Source organism: Microtus oregoni, unplaced genomic scaffold (assembly GCF_018167655.1).
Source record: "Microtus oregoni isolate MIOR12 unplaced genomic scaffold, Mior012 000019F_ref0000042, whole genome shotgun sequence".
Classification (NCBI taxonomy): domain Eukaryota; kingdom Metazoa; phylum Chordata; class Mammalia; order Rodentia; family Cricetidae; genus Microtus; species Microtus oregoni.
Window position 1 is genome coordinate 11,475,077 of NW_024543078.1, and position 22,731 is coordinate 11,497,807.

At 48.6% G+C, this 22,731-nt stretch overlaps 2 protein-coding genes across 2 annotated transcripts in view; both read right to left on the bottom strand.

Annotated features, from left to right (window-relative positions):
• Positions 1–7,041: 7,041 nt before the first annotated feature.
• Gpr108 (G protein-coupled receptor 108) overlaps positions 7,042–22,731 on the bottom strand; it is a 51,821-nt gene continuing 36,131 nt past the window's right edge. Inside the window, exon 17 of the mRNA XM_041669009.1 lies at positions 7,042–7,204. Within this exon, the coding sequence (XP_041524943.1) occupies positions 7,132–7,204 (73 nt within the window). The 3' untranslated portion in view covers positions 7,042–7,131. The remainder of the gene's footprint in view (positions 7,205–22,731) is intronic.
• Positions 9,629–22,731, bottom strand: part of LOC121459351 (complement C3-like) — a 33,030-nt gene continuing 19,927 nt past the window's right edge. The window contains exons 34-41 of the mRNA XM_041669004.1: positions 18,057–18,144; positions 17,867–17,956; positions 16,504–16,609; positions 15,922–16,011; positions 15,291–15,374; positions 10,123–10,206; positions 9,908–10,043; positions 9,629–9,810 (exon numbers count right to left, since the gene is read on the bottom strand). Coding sequence (XP_041524938.1) covers positions 9,669–9,810; positions 9,908–10,043; positions 10,123–10,206; positions 15,291–15,374; positions 15,922–16,011; positions 16,504–16,609; positions 17,867–17,956; positions 18,057–18,144 — 820 coding nt within the window. The 3' untranslated portion in view covers positions 9,629–9,668. The remainder of the gene's footprint in view (positions 9,811–9,907; positions 10,044–10,122; positions 10,207–15,290; positions 15,375–15,921; positions 16,012–16,503; positions 16,610–17,866; positions 17,957–18,056; positions 18,145–22,731) is intronic.

Genomic DNA, 22,731 nt, shown 5'->3' on the forward strand with positions numbered 1-22,731 from the left:
AATGCTGAACCTTGGCTGATCCCTATTGTACTTGGTTACAAAAACAACCCCCAAAAAACCAATAAACAAACAATTGAAGTCTAAAGAGACTCCTTCCACACTGAGCAGGGTTCCAGCACCAGAGCTTGTCTGTCTGTCTGGTTCTCCCCGCCCCCCACCCCCACCCACAGGTCTTGTTAAACCAGCAGTTCTCAACCTGTGGGTCATGACCCCTCTGTGGGCTGCATATCAGGTGTTTACATTACGATTCATAACAGAAGCAAAATTACAGCCATGAAGTAGTAATGAAAATAATTCTGTGGTTGGTGGGGGTCACCATGACATGAGGAGCTATATTAAAAGATCGCAGCATCAGGAAGCTTAAGAACCACTGTGCTAAATAATCCTGAACTTCTGCATCCAAGCAATCCTCCTGCCTCCAACTTCCCGGTTGCCGGGCATCACCAAGGCCAGCTTACAAAGGCATTTATAAACCAAGTCTCTCCTATGAGTAGGGTTGGTGTTGGGTAGGCCTGAACACACAGTCCCAGCTCTGTGGGATGTTTTCTGCAGCGAGAAAGAATTCTGCTGCTAAGACAATCCAGGAGGGCTTCTTGGAGGTGAGGACAGTTCAGCTTGGCTGTTCACTCGCCAAGAAGTGTGCTAGGGAAAAGAGTTTGCCCAGCACACATGAAGGACTGGGTATTGGTCTCAGTAGCATGGAACTCAATTCTGTGCTGCAGGCCTATCAATCCAGTACTAGGACATAGATGCAGGACAATCGAGAGTTCAAAGTCAGCCTCACCTCCAAGTTAGAGTTCTGGGCTACACGACACCTTTCCTTCCCTCCCCACTCCTCCCATCCCTTCCCCTCCCCTCTCCTTTCCATTTTTTTTTCCTTTTTGCTTATAAGACAGGGTTTCTCTGTGTTTTCCTGGCTCTCCTGGAGCTAGCTCTGTAGCCCAGGCTGGCCTAATATCACAGAGGTCTGCCTGCCTCTACCTCCCGAGGGCTAGGATTAAAGGCGTGCACCATCACCTCCATGTTTTTTTGTTTTTTTTTTTTATTTTGGTTTTTTGAGACGGGCTTTCTCCATGTAACAGTCCTGGCCGTCCTGAAGCACGCTCTGTAGACCAGGCTGGCGTCAAACTCACTGAAAATCACCTGCCTCTTCCTCTGCTAGGATTAAAGGCATGTACCACCACCACCACCCAACTTAAATATTTATTTTTTAGGTATGTGTCTGCGTGTTTTGCCTGCATGTATGGCTGTGCACCACATGCATGTCTGATGCTTATAGCGGGCAGAAGAAGACATTGGATCCCCTAGAACTGTAATTTCAGATGTTTGTGAGAGCAGAATAGGGGTGCTGAAAATCGAAAAAGAATACTTTGGATGGGCAACCCGTGCTAGATGACAACCAATAAGCCATCTCTCTGGCCCCACAGACTCTGTTCCAAGAGAAAGGTCAGTATCCAACCACAACTTCAACAGTAACTCTTAGCCTCTTCTCTGTGCTCTTCCGGCTTCCCTGGATAGTCTGTGTTTTCTGTGTGTGAAAGATTTTCCTCAAAGACTGTTCCAAATCAATGCTCACAGAACCCTTACCACTCCTGCCAACTGCCCTGGTGTGAAAACAGCCGGTCCATCACCGGCCTCACTCACTGGCAGACATTTCCTGTCTAAGCTGCCACTCTCTTGAGGCATGGGAAAGCCCTGGGCCTCAGTTTCTTCCTGCCAAGCAGAGTGTCAGCACAGCTGGTGTCTCCCTGGGCTTACTGGATCTTGCCAGCTTGCGCTCTGAGGGTTCTACAGATTTAGACACCTGCTGGCTGGTTTGTAAATTCCAGGAAATGAATTCCCAGTTTTCCTCAGTCGTGGCTGCTAGGTCTTGCTTGATGAATTTCAGATCTGTTGAGAAAGGATCCTATATAGGGTTGGTTGGCTGAGAACTCAGAGGTCCTCCTGCCTCTGCCTCCAAAGTGCTGAATGGGATTCAAGGGGCAGCCACGAAATCTAGCTGTTTCTTCTTTGTTTTTCTGGTTTGTGATAGTGTCTTCTGTAGCCTGGGTTGACTTCAGAGTCCCCATGTAAAGAAAGGTGACCTCAACCCCTGCTTCTACTGCGTCACCCCCTGTGTGCTGGGGTGCCAGGTTCTCACCATGCCTGGTTTATTTGGTTTTGGGGATGGAACGCAGGACTTCATGTTTGCTAGGCAAGCACTGCCCCCAGCATGCCTTCAGCTCTGAGTGCCTAGAGCTGGTGAGTGGTCACACCCACCTGCCCAGGAACTTTCTGAGAGTCGTGGGTAGTGACTGGACCCCAGTGGAGCTGTTTGCCTTTCCTGTCGCCAACACCATAACCACCACCATGACCTCCACCACCACCACGACCACCACCACCACCAGGACCACGACCTCCACCACGACCACCACGACCTTCTCTACCATCACCACCACCACTATGACCACCACCACCACCACCACCACCACGACCTCCACCACCACCACGACCTCCACCACCACCACGACCTCCACCACCACCACCACCACCACCACCACCACCACCACCACCAGGACCACGACCTCCACCACGACCACCACGACCTTCTCTACCATCACCACCACCACTACGACCACCACCACCACCACCACCACCACCACGACCTCCACCACCACCACGACCTCCACCACCACCACCACGACCACCACACTGTCCTCTGCGACATAGCCGTGAATGGCTGTGTGTGAACATTGTAAACCAAGGTGGTGATGCCCAACCCAAGAACAGGTATTCGCGAACACCCCTGAAGGGGTTAAGGGGAAAGTTTCATGATTTCCTGTAAACCACTCAGTTTTCCTGGCCTCTTGGGGCACAGGGGTGGCTGGGAGTTAGAACAAACCTGGCTTGTCTTTTAGCTGGGATTGCAACATCATTTCTGTGGAAGGCAGAAAGGGAGGAGGGAGGAGGGGAGGTACATTAGCTTGCCTCCAGAACTGGGGCCCAACTTTTGAAACTGGATCTCCAAGTGCTCCCCCTTACTTCTGCTTCTGCCTCCTCTGCCCAGGCACTTGCTTTCTTGGTTTTGTTTCTATTTATCACATATTTTAAAAATTGCATCTTAAAAATATTTATGATTGCATATACTCAGGCGTGTGTGCAGAGGTCAGAGGACAGTTGCAGGTGTCCCCTTCTTCCTTCCAGTGTTATGTGTCCCTTGGATAGAACTCAGGTGGCCAGGCTTGTGTCCACCCCACACCTCACCCCAGGCTTTTTCCTGGTTCCATTGTTTTACTCCAGTCTGAAATACAAGGGTTTTGTGATTCACTGCTGGTGGCTTCTTTGAGGCTACTAGATTTGGTTTGTCCTTTGTGGATCTGTTTACCTTGTCTGGTGAAGGTGAGTGACCTGCAGGCCTGAATACAAAGGATTCGCCCTGTGACTGGGGGAGCTGTGTGTGTGTGTGTGTGCACGCACCGGAGATCAGTTTTCAACTTGAGGGTTCACAGTCATTCCTGCTTCTGGTCTGGGGGGGGGGGGGGGCGGGGGATGTGGGAAGGTCCAGTTTCTGGAATGTCGCTGCACAACAGCATTTAGTGCTGGGAGGTAAGCAGGAAGCTGTGATTGAACCAGGCCCGCTGGGAGGGAGGTGGTCTGGGAAGAGAGAGTAGGGGAATTCTTGATGCCCTTGACTTTCCTCTGGGGAAATAACAACTTGTGTCAGAACATCAGGAGGGGGAGAGTGGGCCTCCTGAGCCAGTGTGGAGGGGAGCATGTGCAGGGATTCTCAGGGAGTGGGGGCCACAAACCCATCGTTCTGGCTTCAAGACTGCATAAGATCTGTGCAAAGTATTTGGCTAAAAAAATTGCACCTGCACATACACACACACACACACACACACACACACACAAACATTGAACAGGTAGAGCCATGCCAGGTGAGGTGGCACATGCCTGCCACTCCAGCACTTAAACTGAGGAGGGAGCATTGCCATTTGAGACCAACCTGGGTGCATAGCAAGACCTGGAAAGGTGGCTCAGGGGGTACAAATCTAGTGACTTTGCCATTTTGGCATCCTCTGTTAACTCCAGCAGAGAGACAGGGATTCCCTGGGTCCTGAGCAAGCTGGCTTGCTGGAACAGAGGGAGCCAGTGAGTTCTGGGTTCTGTGAGAGACCTTGGTAAGTAAACAGAAGTGCAGAGTGATGACTGGAGTCACTGGACATCAACTTAGGGCCTAAACACGCACACACACGTGCACCCACACACTCTCTGGAGAGTAGGATCAGGCATGGTGGTATGTGCCTGTCATTCTTCCTGAGAATCTGAGGCAGGAGGACTACCAGAAGTTCCGAGTCATCCTGGGCTACATAGTGCGTCAGATGTGGTGAAGCAGGCCTGACTTCTCAGTACCTGGGAGATCAGGAATTCAAGGATATCCTTGGCTACAGAGAGAGTATATGACCAGCCTGGGCTACATGAGATGCCTCCTAAAAACTAAAATAATTCAAATAAAATATTTTTGCACAAACATAGCTAAAAAGCTGAGAGAAATGCCTGGTGCGGTGGTCCACACATTCAGGGAGGCAGAAGGCAGATCTCTGTGAGCCAGCCTGGGCTACAGAGAGAGCCCCTGTCCCAAACTACAGAATGAGGGAGCTGCAGACTCTCCTGTCAGTGCTGAGCTTTGGTGTCAGGAGAGAATGAAAGAAAGGGGTGTATTTGATTTTTGGGTGGCAGAAACCTCAACTCTGACTGATGGGTGTGATTATCCCTGTGCTCCCCTGCCCCCTTTCTGCACAGGATTCTCTAAATGCTTGGAAGCCCATGTTCCTGGAATTCCTGTCCAGCGAGCACCCAGGCTGGGTGACCTCTCTCCCTACCCTGTAACTCATTAACTCTTGGGGACCTTGACCCCTGCACCATCTATAAGGCTGTGACAACAGCTTCTTCCCTGAGCTCCGTGTGGGGCTTGGGGTACCCCAGATGGCAGAAAAAGATGGGGTCGGGGTCAGAGTCCAGCCTTGGGCACCCCCACATCCCTCCCCTGCAGGTCTGAGCCTGGTCTCCAGAGACAGTGAACCACACCTTGCAGACAGAACCCTCAGGTAGGTGCCTTATACCCTCCTCTCCCTCCTCCCATCCCTCCCCTCCCTCCTCTGTCTTCCCCTTTGGATTTGTTCTGTTTTGTTTGCACAGTCTCACTGCACAACCAGGTTTTCTGAAGCTCACATCCTGCTGGCACCCGAGGCACTGTGAGGACAGGTGTGAACAGGTGTGAATGCTATGTATAGCACTTCACCTGCCTGCCCTCCGCTCCAGCTTACCTTGTCCCGTTTATTATTTTCATTTTGTGTGCTTTGGTGTTTTGTCTGTGTATGTATCTGTGAGGGTGTTAGAACCCCTGGAACTGGAGTTAATCTTGAGCTACCATGTGGGTGCTGGGAACAAACCCAGGATGTCTGGAAGAGCAGCCAGTGCTCTTAACTACTGAGCCATCTCTCCTACCCAGGATTTTTTGTTTGTTCTGTTTTGTACTTTGAGACAAGGTTTCTCTGTGTAGTCCTGGCTGTCCCAGAACTCACGCTGTTGACCAGGCCTCTGCCTCCCCAGTGCTGAGTGCTGGTTTTAAAGGCATGTGCCACCACGGTGGGCCAAGTTCCCTGTGAGGACGCTGGAACCCACTAGGGTGCCCTCATCGCTTCCCTTCAGATCTTCCTCTCCACTGTCAGGACACATGCACAAGTGGTGAGCACTAGGGTGTGCCCATCTTTGGAGTGTGATCACCGTGTCTACTTCCACGTGTCCAGCTGCACAGTGCCCCGACTCTCCTCTGATTCTTTCATGGCTCCCGTGGGCCTGGCACAAAGCCTCACAGTCTGTTCTTAGTACTTTGCCTTAGTACTTAGTGCTGGTGCCTTGTCAGGCTTGGCTCTGCCTCCAACCACCCCCTTCCACATCCTCCCCAGCCTGTAGTGCTTCAAGCTGGCTGGGCTATTTGTTCATCTGGTCTGCAGCTGGCCTCACATCCTTATTGTGGAAGCTTCAACCAGACCCCTGGCCCCTCCTTATCCCCCCACCCCCACCATGGTGTCTCTGCACTCTGAAAAACATTCTTGATATCCTCACGGGAGGGCAGAGACAGGCCATCTTGAAGAACTAACCATAAGGGGGTCTCCAAGAGGCTAGGATAAGGTGGGTGCTGGACCCTTAGGGCCATGACTATTCATTTCTACATGAACAGATCTGTTTAGCCCAGGCTAGCCTCAAACCCTTGTACTTTCCTGCCTCAGTTTCTTGGATGTTGGAGTTAGAGGCTTGAGCTGCCACGCTCTGCTCTTCTCTCTGTGGCCTAAGGTCACAGGCAGTCAGGGGCTGCATGTGCTGTTCCTTGGGTTTTGAAACAGGGTGTCTTGAGGGCCCGGGCCGTGGCCAGGACCAGGGATCTAACCCTCCCCACTGCCCTAGTTGGATTATAAGCACACAGGCCATCTTCATGGAGGCTTTGGGACCTGCACTCAGGTCACAGAGCAGGAACAGCAAGTGCTTTGCGTTCCCACAGCTCAGTCACACGCTTGGGCCTATTTTCAGAGGACACTGGTTCGTCTGCCCCTTCCAGTCCCTGTGGGAGCCTCATCCTGGGTCTGGTGACTTGAAAAACTGTTGAGGGTTGAGATGGGAGGGGGAACTTGGTCACACATTCCCTAACAGCCACCACAGGGCCCGGCACAGCATTGACAGACCATCCTCTCCTCACTATGAATTCTGTTTTATCTTTATTTGTCTACTGATCAGCCCAAAGTTTCATGAGGATCTCCAGAGGATGACAGGCAAGTGCCACCACCTGGACGGGAGGATCCAGGATCTGAGATCATAGATGCAGCTTGTCTTAGGCACTCAAACACCTCAGCATCAGGAAACTCAAGAAATGAAAAAAAAAAAAAAAAAAGACCGGTCCTTATTGTACTGAAAGGCTGAAGAGGACAGGGATGCAGTGTGGGGGGAGGGGCGTGATTTTTTGGAAGGCTCCTTGGGGACCCGTGTCTTGTATACCTTGTTGGCACGAATCCCTAGGTCTCCCTGCACACCAGGGGACAAGAGCAGGTGTGCAGGGTGCAGAAGGACTGAGGGTGGCGGCTGGATGAAAGGAAGTCACAAGAGCTCCCGGCCACTGGCTGTCTTGTTGACTTTGGACAGGCCTTCCCGAAATCCAGAATCCGTCATCCTGGGTGAGGCACACAGCAGAAGCAGGGTCCAGCAGCTGAAGGGACCATCCCAGTCCTCCATCCCCAACCAGACCTAGGCCTGTAGTCAGTATGTTAGTCTTAACCCTGCTGTCAAATCAGCCTGGCTCCAACCACCCCAGAGTGACCCGGTCCAGCCCAGCTGGCCTCTGAGGTCTCCTGGGCCTAGGTGACAGAGCCTACCACTCCAGAGTGACCCGGCCTGATCCAGCTGGCCTCTGAGGTCTCCTGGGCCTAGGTGACACTCCTACCACTCCAGAGTAACCCGGTCCGGCCCAGCTGACCTCTGAGGTCTCCTGGTCCTAGGTGACACCCCTACCACTCCAGAGTGATCCTATCTGACCCAGCTGGCCTCTGAGGTCTCCTGGGCCTCGGTGACACTCCTACCAATCCAGAGTGACCCGGTCCGGCCCAGCTGGCCTCCGAGGTCACCCGGGCCTAGGTGACAGAGCCCATCACTTTCTGCCAGAGCCCAGTCCGCCCAGAGTGACTCCAGACCTGCCAGCCCTCTAGGTTACGCACCCTGTGACCACCTGTCCTTCAGCTCCTCAGCACACCCCAGAGGCCGTCTCCAAGCGCCACTCAAACTAGTTTGAAGGCTACTCCCACCCACCTTTAGTCCTTGTCGCCCCCCCCCCACTCACACATGATCTTGCCTATCTGCCCAGAAGCAGCCTAGGTCTTACCCCATCTTTACTTATTTCCCCAGTATAGCCCCTAGCTTTAGTTGACCAAGGCAAGTCGGGGAGGAGAGGCTTTGTTTGGATTACACTTCCAGATCACAGATCACAGACCACATTATCAGAGGAAGTCAGGACGGAAACATTAACAGGGCAGGAACCTTGATTTGTATATTTCCTGAACTCTGTCATCGAATATCTATACCTGGAGGAAACGGCAGCACAGACCATGTGAACCACAGCTGCTCAGAAAAGTGATGAGATGGGGCTGAGTTCCAAGAGAGTCAGCAATTATGTGTGGGTGTATGTCTGAGCTCCAGGTGAGTCAGCAGGTGTGTGGGTGAGTGTCTGAGATGTGGATAAGTCATCAGGTGTGTGTGAAGGGTATGTGTATGTGGTGTGTCTGAGCTCTAGGAGATAAAGAAGGTGTGTGTGTGTGTGTGTGTGTGTGTGTGTGTGAGCTCCAGTTGAGTCAGCAGGTGTGTGTTTGTATGTGTCTGAACTCCAGGTAAGTCAGCAGGTGTGTGTGTGTCATGTGTCTGAGCTCCAGGTGGGTTAACAGGTGTATGTGTGTGTGTCTGAGCTCCAGGTTAGTCAGCAGGTGTGTGTGTCATGTGTCTGAGCTCCATGTGGGTTAACAGGTGTGTGTATGTGTGTGCCTGAGCTCCAGGTGAGTCAGCAGGTGTGTGTGTGTGTGTGTGTGCTTCAGCTCCTGGTTAGTAGGCAGGTGTGGGAGAGGTCTGAGCTCCAGGTGAGTCAGTAGGTGCGTTTGTGTGTGTGTGTGTGTGTGTGTGTGTGTGTGACTGAGCTGCAGGTGAGTCAGCAGGTGTCGGGGGTGGGGCACAGGTATGTCTAGAAACAGCAGAGTGGATCAGAAGATAACTGTTGATAAAATGTTTGCTGTGTAGGTGTGAGGACTAGATGTCTGTCCTCAGAGCCCACGAAATCCCAGTACAGAGAGACATAGCCTAGCTGGTCAGTGAGCACAGGTGAAAGGGAGAGACCCTGCCTCACAAAACAAGGTACACACAGCTGGAGAAAAGGCTCAGTGGTTAAGAGCTCTTGCAGAGGACCCAGGCCCAGTTCCCAGCGTCCGTATTTTGCAGCTCATAACCACCAGGTGCAGGAGATCTAAGGCCTCTTCTGGTCTCGGTGAGTACTGCACACACACACACACACACACACACACACACACATTTTAACAATTTCTGGGGATGGATTGGTGGCTCTGTGGTAAAATCACCTGCAGAGGACCTGGGTTTAGTTAGCACCCCCACACCCCCATCAGGCAGCTCACAGTCACCTGTAGCTTCAGCTCCCTTTCCTGGCCTCCAAGGGTCATGTGACTCATAAGACTCATGCAGACACACATTTCATTGATACATATTTTTGAAAATGAAATAAATAAAAATGCAAGATGTCAGCGGTGGTGGCCCATGCCTTGAATCACAGCACTCAGGAGGCAGAAGCAGGCGAAGCTCTGTGAGTTTGAGGCCAAACTGGTCTATGTAGTGAGTTCCAGGACAGACAAACCCTGCCTTGAAAAACAAATGAAAAGAAAAACAAACAAGCAAAAAAAAAAAAACGAAAAGAAAAAAAGGAAAGAATTTTGGTGTCTACATGTACATGCACACACACATACCTTGCACAGATATAAGTTCACACACACACACACACACACACACACACACACACACACCATAACTCCAGACACCGGAAAGAGAGTGAAATATAACTGAAGCTTTATTGGAGGGCTGGGCTGTGGTCAGTTGGGGCAGCCGAAGACCACCATGTTCTCTGTGAACGCACCGAGGTTCTCACACTGTTTCTGGTTCTCCTCATCCTGGCACTCTTCAGCCTCGGGCCAGAGCTCCACCCAAGTATCCTTCCCAATGATGTAGCTGGTGCTGGGGAAGGGAGAACAGGTGAGGAGGGCTCCTGGGGCAGTGGGTGGGGCTAAAGGGTCAGCCACTTGCACAGCACAGCAGCAGGGTGGACACTTACTTGGGCTTCTCTCCCCAGAGGTCAGAGGACAGGCCCCACAGGAGGTACTGCTTCTTGTTCTGCAGCTTCAGGGATTGCCTACACTTGATGTGGCTGATGAACGTGCGTTCCTGCCCGACCTGCACCTCATCTGAGCCTGTGGAGCAGGGAAGGGGAGGCTGAGTTCCTGCAGAGGGAGCGGGGATGGGGAGGTGGGAGGACAGAGGGCTAGCTACCTGACTTGATGATCTGCTCGATGGTCATGACATACTCATCGAAGTCATTAGACAGCTTCGTAGCAACTAGCCTGGTCCTGTATACTGTAGGGGGAGGGGCAGTGATGGGCATGAGCTGGGTTGGCCAGTGGGCTCTCACCAGCACATGCACCTGACCATGTGACTCCCCCAACAAAAGCAGAGACAGGCTAAGTCAGAGCCACCAACACCTCAGCCTGTCCCCTCCCAGGAATGCACATAACAAGGCCATCCCACAGCCATGCTCAGACACACTCATGTGATCCGCCAGAGCTACCTGGGAGTAGTTAGAGCAACCCACAGGCACAGCCATCCATGGTGAAGTCTCATGTGACTGAGGCTACAAGCAACACCAGGCCACAGAACCACGTGCACCTTCATAGACACACATGATGGAGGAAGGTCATCTGACTATGTGTTATTTTCATTGGTTAATAAAGAAACTGATTTGGCCCTGTGATAGGACAGAAAATTAGGTAGGCGGAGTAAACAGAACAGGATGATGGGTAGAAGGCATTAAGGCAGACGCCATGTAGCCAGCTGCCAGGTCAGACATGGTGAATCTTTCCCAGTAAGTCACCACCCCATGGTGCTACACAGATTAATTTAAGTGGGTTAATCAAGATGTAAGAATTAGCCAATAAGAGGCTAGAACTAATGGGCCAAGCAGTGTTTAATGAATACAGTTTGTGTGTTGTTATTTCGGGTGTAAAGCTAGTCGTGCGGGAGCCGGGAGATACCAAAAGCAGGCCTGCTTGCCTCATCAACAGAATGCGCCCAGACGTGGATAACTGAATCCAGAAAGACTGAGAAAGCTTGGGAAGAATAGAGTAAAGCATGTTTTCTTGGTAGCAGCAATTTCTTGGGTCTGCTCCGCTTGCTAGAGGCAAGCAAGCACTCTCATCTAAGAGAGGCTTTCTGACTCAGCTTTAGCTGCAAAACCTTGCAGCTCTTTTAAGAGGTCCTGCCACGAAACACTTAAACAGTGTTGATGGATAGCTGAATGCATGCTTTTCGGTTTTCAGCCTTAGCAGGAAAAAAACTGAGCTGTTTTAAAATGCCAGCTTTCTGGGTCATCATGCAAGGGCAAACTCTGACTCAGGCAGGCAGTCTGACTGAGTGTGGTCTGTGAGCAGAATGCTGCAGCTTGCTTGCTGGCAGGGACCTAGAAATGTCATAGAGTTGTGGCAATAAAAATGGCTACACCAAGTACCTCTGCCATGAGGGTCGAAAGCTAAGGAATGTGCTGGATCTAGCTGTCAAAGCCATGGCATTAATCCTACCCATATTGTTCAGTAATTTAAAGGCTCATGTGGTCAGATAAGGAGAGAGTGATACAGTACAGAGAGATTCAAAAACAAAGAAAACCTCTAAATGATTTACAGTGTGTTAAAAATATGTGCAGGCTAAAGGTTAAAGTTCTTAAAAGTAAAAAAAAAAAAAGAAAAAAAGGGAGTAGTTGGGTGTGGTGCTACACACCTCTCATCCCAACACTTGGGAAGCAAGGGTAGATTGACCTCTGTGACTTCAAGGGGTAGAGGTATAGTGACCTCTATGGCTTCAAGGTATAGCAGGATACACAGTTAATCCCAATGTCTGGGAGGCAGAGACAGACAGATCTCTGTGAGTTCAAGGACAGCCTGGTCTACAGAGTTATTCCAGGACAAAGATATACAGAGAACCTGTCTCAAAAAGTAAAAGTAAAAATAAAAGAAATACAGATTAAAATAAAGCCACACAAAGATGGAAAATACACAGAGAATCTTGATACTGTATGCTAGTATGCTCTCTTTACATTGTTTGAATGCTGAGGAAGGAGCAACAGCTACTAAAAGATATTTGTTTATAAATGCTGCTGAACTAATCCAACATAGATATTTTGAAAATACCTTGACTTTAAAATTTGGATCTAAGATTATGATGCTTTGGAAAAGTCCTTCTTTTGTTTTCATAGAAGGTGAGACCCTGTGGATTGCTTCTATCCCAATATGGTATGATAGACCATGCCCTCCTGAAAGGTTGCTGTGAACACCTTCAAAAAATTACTTTACTCAACTGCTTACTGAGATGAATCTAGCACACAGGTTATACCATGAAAGACCTGAATAACAGCGCCCCCATTCAGCATGAAGCAGTTTTGAGAGACAAAACTGTGCCCATATTCTCAAATACTGTTTATAAATGTTCTTTTACATTTAACGGGGGATATGATATAGATATGAATAATTTACATTGGTATAAATTTTGCTTTATTGGTATAAAGGTAAGGTTAATTTTGTCATATGTATATGTGTTTTTGCTCTTGATTGAGATATTGTGATTGTGCAGTTCATTAAAAAATGTAATGTATAATTAGGAAATATAGGTTGTTAATGGATAATCATCAATTTAGTTAGATTTTATAGATACATAGAGATATATTTTAGTTTTATAGGCATTCTTCATATTTTTCGAAGACTGCAGAATATGCCATTTAAAATGTTTTAATAACTTAGGGCTTTTCATGACAATGAGACACATCTGCTCCTGGGAGCACCAACCTAATTCAACAGGAAGATGGGCATCGAAGAGGCTCCTTATGGAGTTTGATAGCCATTTTGGCAAGAAACTGTTGTTGTCTGGACTGTTGCATAAACTGGACATAGAGAACCCACAGAGAGAGGACTGCTGAACTTGCCTATAGGTGAGATGGTCTTTCGTGGTTCCTGATTCCTGAAAGAGTCTGCAAGACATTCTGCAGGAGACAGCAGATAGTGACTGAACTGTCTTTGAAATTTCCTGCTTCATGGAAACGTTTGCTGGATACTATGGGCCTGTAGGCTGAAGATGGATGCCCAACGGTACAAAAGAACTTTGGGTGATTGTCCAGGCAGCGAGATGTCTCTGTCCTTTCTAGAGTTTGGAAGTTGTTTACTTCTTGTTTGCTTAGGTAATATTGTTTCCTTCTGGAATCTTTGATGGAGTTGAGGAATATATAGATAGTTATTGTTTTCCTTAGTTATGATAAAAGATAAAGTAGATATAAATATTGTAACTGTAATTCTTGCTTGATAACTGTTTTGTTATATGTAATTTTACTATGTTAAAGTTAAAGCCTTTCTTTATTGTTTAAACAGAAAAAGGGAAAATGATGTAGGTGGACCTTCTGTCTATGTGTTATTTTCATTGGTTAATAAAGTACCTGCCTTGGCCCTTTGATAGGACAGAAAATTAGGTAGGCGGAGTAAACAGAACAGGATGCTGGGTAGAAGGCAGTGAGGCAGATGCCATGGAGCCAGCTGCCAGGTCAGACATGCTGAATCTTTCCCAGTAAGCCACCACCTCGTGGTGCTGTACAGATTATTTAGAAATGGGTTAATCAAGGTGTGAGAATTAGCCAATAAGAGGCTAGAACTAATGGGCCAAGCAGTGTTTAAATGATTACAGTTTGTGTGTTGTTATTTAGGGTTTGAAGCTTGCAGTGTGAGAGCCCGGTGGGACGAAAAGCAGGCCTGCTCGCCTCCTCACTACACACACATACCATGGACACAAGTAGAGTCTTAGGCAAGTAGTCACGCACACAGAGGCAACTCTTCTCAGCACAGCCATCCCCAAAGACAGTATCATGCAACCATGGTAACCGGCCAATTCACACCACACACATGATTAGCCAGGTGCAAGGACAGTCATGTTCATAATGGTTATAACTGTGATCCACAGTCACCCCTGACCACTCACTGCAAATATACAGCTATGCAAAGTCACCACAATCACTAAAACACGTCCAGTTCACACTCAGGCATGTGCAATTACAATCACCTACAGCTACAGGCTCATGCATAGCTGTAGCTACCATGTGTGCATGTTTGTGTCTATGTGAATATGTTCACATGTTGTCATGGTATCTGTTATCCACTTGACAGACCTGGAAGAGGGAATCTCAGCTAAGGAACTGTTTCATCAGCGTGGCCTGTGGCTATGTCTGTGGGAGCATTTTCTTCATTGTTAACTAATAAGGTGTGTCCAGCCCACGGTGAGCAATGCCATTCCTAGGCAGGTGGGCCTGGGCTGTTTAAGAAAGGTAGCTAAGCAGGCCAGGCTGTTGGGGCATTAGGACACGGCATTCCTCTGTGGTCTCTGCTTCAATTCTTCCCTTGATGACAAACGGTCAACTATAAAATGAAAAAAACTTTCCCTCCCCAGATGCTTTAGGTCGTCCTCTGTCACAGAGAGGCCAATCGGAATATGTGTACACGGTCATGTGTGTGGGCGGGTGCATGTGTGTGTGTGTGTGTGTGTGTGGAGGTCAGAGACCACCTTTGTCCTTTTCTGTTTTTGCATGTCTATGTGTGTGAGTGCAGCACTTGCAGAAGCCAGAAGAGGGTGCTGGTTCTCCTGGAGGTGACATTCCAGACATCTGATGTGGAGTGCTCGAACTCACAGAGCCAGCTCTCCAGCCAGCCGTGTTCCTTGTGGTTTTTTTGAGACAGGATCTTACTGAGACCTTGAACTCACTGACATGGCTAGGTTGGCCCTGAGAACCTCCTGGCTCTACCTCCTTGGTGCTCAAGTTAGTGACAGGTGCCACCATGCTGAGTTTTTTAGCTAGGTGCTGGGGATCAAACCTCATGCTTGGGTATACAGAGCCATACTGACTGAGCTGTCCCCATCCACAGTCCCACTCAGCCATGGCTATGGACTACAGCCTTCTGGCCAACCCCACCCGTGGTCAACCCACCTTCTCTCACCACAGATTCCCTACTGTTTAGCTACGTTCTTGTCACTGAAACTTCAGGTTCTGGAGGAAGGGCCCTTGAGACTCAGGAAATAAGTGAGACTTACAAGGCCCACAAGGCCTCTTCCAGAGCCTATAAAAGTCATTCACCCTCCTGCAAGGAACCCCTCATTCCAGCTCTCATGAGGAACTCCAGCAACTCACTGGTTCAGCAGGCTGGACCTGGGTGGTCTGTGCTCTATCTGGGGTGAATGTCTCCCCAGGGAACATCACACAACACGGCCAACGGCCCTTCGCTACACATCTACACATGTCCCAAACACAACAGTCACACACAGCCACACGCACCACGGCTGTTCCCTGCTGGTCACACACCATCAAGCCACCTGTCGCTCACTCTGCAAGGTCTGACAAACCCACTAGAAGCCACACTTACCGTAGTCCACTCCAGGTTCACAAGCCTTTTCTAGCCGGTCGTTCAGGCTGACCTTGTCCTGTGCCTGATGCATGAAGCAGTTCTCTGCAGGGGAGGGGGATACAGGCTCTTGAGTCCCTCTGACCCTCCAGGACCCACTGTCTGTGTTGGGGCTGGACCCAGAGGGGACACCTATCCCACTCCATATCCCCTTGATGAGGCTTTCAGGCCATTCCCCACCCATGGGAGAAGAGATTCTGTGTCGCTGTGTCTTGCCCGTATCCACGCTTCACACCCTCCAGGTGCCCACCTCCTGGTGCCCATCTTCCCGGTGCCATCTTCCTGGTGCCCACCCTAGTGGTGCCCTTCTTCCTGGTGCCCACCCTAGTGGTGCCCTTCTTCCTGGTGCCTACCCTCCTGGTACCCACACTCCTGGTGCCCATCTTCCTGGTACCCACCCTCCTGGTGCCCATCTTCCTGGTGGCCACCCTCCAGGTGCCCACCCTCCAGGTGCCAACCATATTGGTGTCCACTGCCTGGTTCCCACCCTTTTAGTGCCCACCCTCCTTGTGCCCACCCTCCTGGTGCCCACCTTCCTGGCACCCACCCTCCTGGCGCCCACCCTCTAGGAGCCCACCCTCCTGGTGCCCACCCTCAGCACAACGGCACATTTCGTTGTGGCAGAGCTTGCTCAGCATTCCATCCTCCTTATCCATATGGTAAAACTGGGTGCAGGATTCCTCTGTGGAGAGAGGTGAGAAGAAGTCAGAGGGCCAGGAACTGCTCCTTGGGGATCATTTCTGCTAGGAAATGCCCAATGTTTGAGTTCCCTTAGCGCTGAGATGCTGGATCCCCACCCTCAGACCCCTGTGACGCTCAGACCCCAGGTCTTTGATCTTTCAGCCTTTAGATAGTATTGTTTTGAGACTCCATTTAGAGCCCTGAGACTCTCAGATGTCAAAATTCTAGGTCCCAGGGATTCTCAGGCCCCCCAGCCTCCAGATCCCTGTGACCCTCAGACCTCCAATGTCTAGGTCTCTGGGACCCTCAAAACCCAACCTGCAAATCCTTGGACTCCAAGTTCCTTCTATTCCTAGGACCCAAGGAAACTCAACACATGGATCCCCAGGACCCCCAATGTTTTGATCATTGGTGCTGCCAGATCTGATGCTCAGATCTCCAGGTTCCTTAAACACCCAGAACACCCAATATCCAGTCCTCGCTGGCTGCTCACCCAGGTTGTAATAGGAGTAGACCTTGACCGACCCAGGCTGGATAAGTCCCACATTGAAGAACTGGTGAACGTTGAAGGATAGACATTCTTCTTCGGAGTGTGAGATCTAGGGGAAGAATGGAGCTGGTCAGTGAGTGTCACAGAGGGAGTCCTTGGAACCACTGTAAAGAGTTGTGGGACCGAGCATATTCTAGAATAGTGGTCTCCAACCTGTGGGTTGTAACCCCTTTGTGGGTTGAATGACCCTTACACAGGGATCAACTGAGACCATCTGAAAGTACAGATATTTACGTTATGATTCATAACACTAGTAAATTTCAGTTATGAAGTAGCAATAAAACAAATCTTATGGTTGGAGGTCGGCACCACACGAGGAGGCACAGTAAAGGGTTGTGGTGTCAGGAAGGTTGAGAAGCCCTGCTCTAGAAGGTGTGGGAAGAATCAGCATCAGTGAATGTTTGCAGCCTCACTCCGAGTTGGAGGTATCAGGTGACAGAGCTCCGGCTGGCTGGTCACTGTCTCCCTGCTGTTGTTTGAATATGACTTCTCTTCATTTATACCGCATCCACAATGTAATGACATAAACTAGACCCAACCTTTAGGGGAGATAACTGGGTCATTGGGGATTAATGCCTGTCTGGGAGGAGCTGGCTTTGTCACCTTGATGTAGGTCATTACAAAAACGAGTGGGCTTCCTGGACTTCTCTCGGCCCTGCCTGCAGTGTGCGGCTTTATCCTTGCGCTCTCTCTGTCCATCATGCCTGGACGCTTTTGTTAGAGGCTAAATAGTTGGGATCAATCAGTCTCCGGCCGTTCTTATCCAAAACTTTGAGCTAAGTCCCTCTCTATGTCACACCACCTCAGATGTTTTGAGAACAACGTAAAGGGTGCTGTGACAGTGCTCATGAAACATCACAGATAGCCGGGTATGGTGACGTACCACTATCACTCCTGTGGTCAGGAGGATGAGGCAGGAGGAGCTGTGAGTTTGGAGACAGTTCAGGCTACACAGAGAGACCCTGCATTCACTGTCATACTCACTCAAAGTTCACTTCTCTTAGGCTATTGCTACAAACGCGGAGATCCTAAGGATGACAGACCCCAATGTGGAAGGAATCTGGTCCCTGCATATGGAGCAGAATTCTGTCTCTTGTCACTTACCCACACCAATTAGACTATGAGGGCGACTGGCGACAGTCTTAGGCTGGTCACCTTATTTTACAAACTCTCTGACCACCTCACAGCACAGATCTTGTATTCCCAAGCCTGGGGCTAGCCTGAGCTAACTGTCACAATGGAGGGAGAAACTCAGCTAGGAAGGGGAAGGAAGAGAGGCATGGAAGCCCCCCTGAGGCAACAGTACCTTTTCGAGGTAGATGATGAGGGTGTTCTTGGTGGAGAAGGCTGAGTTCATCTCGTACTTGGAGATGTATCTGTCCACTCCCGTGCTCAGCTGAGGGAGAGCAGAGTTGGTGAAAATCCCTCCTCGTCTCCCTGCAGCCTCTTCCAGACCCCACACTCTTCTCCTGCACCCTAGCCCCCAGCCTCCCTACCCGTTCCAGGTCGTTTGTATCTGGAACAAATCCAGTCATCATGGAGATGTCCAAGATGGACATGGTTGCATCCACATCTCCCAGGTACCTGTCCATGGCAGAATAAAAGGTTGTGTGATTTCAGGATGGGGGCGGCATCCAGGGTCAGTGTCTGGATGATAGGTCTCACTCCAGGCTCCTGCTTCCCACCCAGCACTGAAGAAGAGTTTGGTTTGGGAAACACTTGTCTGAGGGCAATGTAAGTAGACATAGACAGGCACCATGGTTCATGATGCTGTCAGAGGCTGAGGTGGGAGGATTATGGGCAGAGGATAGCCTGGGCTACTTAGTGAGTCATCCCAGAGCTTCTTTAGCAGTGTGGATGACTGGCAGGATGGTATGGAGTGGTGGAGGGCCGGCATGGCAGTGTGGAGGGCTGGCTTGGCAATGTGGAAGACCAGTGTGGGAGTCTGAAGGGCTAACCTGACAATATGGAGGGACAGTGTGGCAATGTGGAGGGCTTGCTTTGCACTGTCGAGGGCAGTGTGGCAGTGTGAAGGGCTGGAGTGGTAACGTGGAGGGCTAGCGTGGCAGTGTGTAGGCCGGTGTGGCAAAGTGGAGGGCCACTGTGGCAGCCTGTTGTGGCAGTGTGCTGGGCCAGCGTGGCAGTGAGGAGTGCTTGATTAACAATGTGGAGGCCTGGCATGGCAGTGTCGAGGGCAGGCGTGGCAGTGTGGAGGGACAACATGGCAGTGTGGAGTGCTGGTGTGGCAGTGTGGAGGGACAACGTGGCAGTGTGGAGGGCTGTTGTGGCAGTGTGAAAGGCCAGCGTGGCAGCTTAATCATTTAAAGTGCTTGCTGTCCAAACATGAGGACCTGAATGATATAGGAGTGTCTTCTATCTATCTATTGTTTTCATTAGTTAATTAATAAAGAAAACTGCTTGGCCTGATAGGTCAGAACATAGGTAGGCGGGGAAGACAGAACAGAATGCTGGGAGGAAGAAGGCAGTGAGGCAGTTGCGATTAAACTCCAGCCCAAGGTGGACATAGGTTCGAATCTTCCTGGTTAGTCACCACCTCATGGTGCTACACATATGAAGACAAATGGGTTAACCAAGATGTGAGAATTGGCAAGTAAGAGGCTGGAGCTAATGGGCCAGGCAGTGTTTAAATGAAATCAATTTGTATGTTGTTATTTTGGGCGTAAAGCTAGCTGTGTGTGATCCGGGCAGAATGAAAAGCAGGCCTGCCCACAGCTCCTTCTACAAATGGGACCCAGACGTGGATAACTGAATCCACAGAAAGCCTGAGAAAGCTTGGGAAGGAATAGAGTAAAACATGTTTTCTTGATAGCAGCAATTTCTCGGGTCTACTCTGCTTGCTAGAGGCAAGCAAGCACTCTCATCTAAGAGAGGCTTTCTGACTCAGCTTTAGCTGCAAAACCTTGAAGCTCTTTTAAGAGGTCCTACCATGAAACACTTAAACGGTGTTGATGGAAAGCTGAATGTATGCTTTTTGGTTTTCAGCCTTAGCAGGAAAAAAGCTGAGCTGTTTTAAAATGCTGGCTTTCTGGGCCATCCTGCCAGGGCAAACTCTGACTCAGGCAGGCAGTCTGACTGAGTGTGGTCTGTGAGCAGAATGCTGCAGCTTGCTTGCTGGCAGGGACCTTGAAATGCCATAGAGTTGTGGCGATAAACATGGCTACAGCCGGTATGTCTTTGTGAGGCTGTAATGCTAAGGAATGGGCTGGATCCAGCCACCAAAGCCACGGCATTAGTCCTACCGATATTGCTTGGTAAATTAAAGACTCATGTGTTCACAAAAAGAGAGATATTCAGTAAAAGAAAGATTCAAAGTCGAAGAAAACCTCTAAATAGTTTACGATGTGTTAAAAATATATGTAGGCTAAAGGTTAATTTCTTAAAGTAAAAAAAAAAAGAAAAAGAAAAAGAGAGTAGTTGGGTATGGTGGTATACACCTTTAATCCCAACACTTGGAAGGCAGAGGTATATTGACCTTTGTTACTTCAAGGAATGGCAGGATACACCTTTAATCCCAATGCCTGGGAGGCAGAGACAGACAGATCTCTGTGAGTTCAAGAACAGCCTGGTCTACAGAGTTATTCCAAGACAAAAATATACAGAGAACCTGTCTCAAAAAGTAAAAGTTAAAAAAAGAATACAGATTAAAATAAAGCCTCACAAAGGTAAAAAATACACAGAGAATCTTGATACCGTATGCTAGTATGCTCTCTTTGCATTGTTTGAATGTTGAGGAAGGAGCAACAGCTACTAAAAGATATTTGTTTATAAATGCTGCTGAACTAATCCAACATAGATATTTTGAAAATACCTTGACTTCAAAATTTGGATCTAAGGTTATGATGCTTTGGAAAAGTCCTTCTTTTGTTTTCACAGAGGGTGAGACCCTGTGGATTGCTTCTATCCCAATATGGTATGATAGACCATGCCCTCCTGAAAGGTTGCTGTGAACACCTTCAAAAAATTTACTTTACTCAACTGCTTACTGAGATGAATCTAGCACACAGGTTATACCATGAAAGACCTGAATAACAGCACCCCCATTCAGCACGAAGCAGTTTGGAGAGAAAAAACTGTGCCCATATTCCCAAATACTGTTTATAAATGTTCTTTTACATTTAAAGGGGGATATGATATAGATATGAATAATTTACATTGATATAAATTTTGCTTTATTGGTATAAAGTTAAGGTTGATTTTGTCATATGTATATGTGTTTTTGCTCTTGATTGAGATATTGTGATTGTGCAGTTCATTTTAAAATGTAATGTATAATTAGGAAATATAGGTTGTTAATGGATAATCATCAATAATTGTCAAGCTTGTAGTCACGTTAGTTAGATTTTCTAGATATATATATATATGTTTTAGTTAGATAGGCATTCTTCATATCTTTCAAAGACTGCAGAATATGGTATTTAAAATGCTTTAATAACTTAGGGTTTTTCATGACAATGAGACATGTCTGCTCCTGGCAGCACAAACCTACTTCAAGAGGAAGATGGGCATCAAAGAGGCTCCTTGTGGAGTTTGATAGCCATTTGGGCAAGAAACTGCTCTTGCCTGGACTGTTGTATAAACACAGAACCCACAGAGAGAGGACTGTTGAACTTGCCTAAAAGTGAGATGATCTTTCAGGGTTCCTGATTCCTTATAGAGTCTGCAAGACATTCTGCAGGACACAGCAGATAGTGACTGAACTGTCTTTGAAGTTTCCTGCTTCAAGGAAAAATCTACTGGATAATATGGGCCTGAAGGCCGAAGATGGATGCCCAACGGTACAAAAGAACTTTGGGTGATTGTCCAGGCAGCAAGATGTCTCTGTCATTTCTAGAGTTTTGGAAGTTGCTTACTTCTTGTTTACTTAGGTAATACTGTATCCTTCTGGAGTCTTTGATGGGGTTGAAGGATGGATAGTCATAATTTTAGTTTTTCTTAGTTATGATAAAAGATAAACTAGATATAAATATTGTAACTGTAATTCTAGCTTGATAACTGTTTTGTTATATGTAATTTTACTATGTTAAAGTTAAAGCCTTCCTTTTTGTTTAAACAGAAAAAGGGGAAATGATGCAGCAGTGTGTTCTATCTATCTGTTGTTTTCATTGGTTAATTAATAAAGAAAACTTCTTGGCCTGATAGGTCAGAACATAGGTAGGCGGGGAAGACAGACCAGAATGCTGGGAGGAAGAAGGCAGTGAGGTAGTCGTGATGAAGCTCCGGCCCAAGGTGGACGTAGGTTAGAATTTTCCAGGTAAGCCATCACCTCGTGGTACTACACACATTAACCAAGATGTGAGAATCAGCAAGTAAGAGGCTAGAGCTAATGGGCCAGGCAGTGTTTAAATGAATACAATTTGTGTGTTGTTATTTCGGGTGTAAAGCTAGCCGAGTGTGGTCCAGGCAGGACATAAATCAGGCCTGGCCACAGCTCCTTCTATACCTGAGTTTAATCCCCCGTTATCCATGTTAAGAAGAAGAGATCAACCTATGGTGGCTAATACCATTAATCACTGAGCCATCTCCCTGGAACACACTTGTAGTTCCAGCCCTGAGGACACAGTCAGGAGGATCTTTTTTTTTTAGTCAGGAGGATCTTTAGGCTCACTGCCTGGCCAGACTTGTGTACTTGGCAAATTCCAGGCCAGGGAGATGGTTCAGTGGGTAAAGGTGTTAACCACTACACTTAACAACCTGAGTTCAATACCAAGACCCTACATGGCGAAAAGAGAGATCCAATTCCTACAAATTGTCTTCCTACCTCCATGTGTAAGCTGTGGCATGAAAAATGCGTACACACAAACACACACTCACATACATATACACACATGTGCACGCATACACAGACACAGACATACACAATGCATGCGCGAGTATGTGTGCTCACATGATCATGGAGAGAGGAAACAGGCCAACAGAGATGGTCACAAATAAGAAAAGCAAAAACTGCCCAGGTCGTGAAGTCTGAATGTGATGCCAACGGCGCTAGGCAGGAGGGACGATGGAGGGAATGGTCTTGTGAGAGATGTGTGGTGTGCCCGGGGGATGGCAAGCTTGCCAGCGTGAATGAAAAAGTGAACAGAGGGGAAGGAGATGGACTGAGGATACCATTCATGGGTACAGTGCTTGCGGCATGCCCAAAGCAGGGGCTCT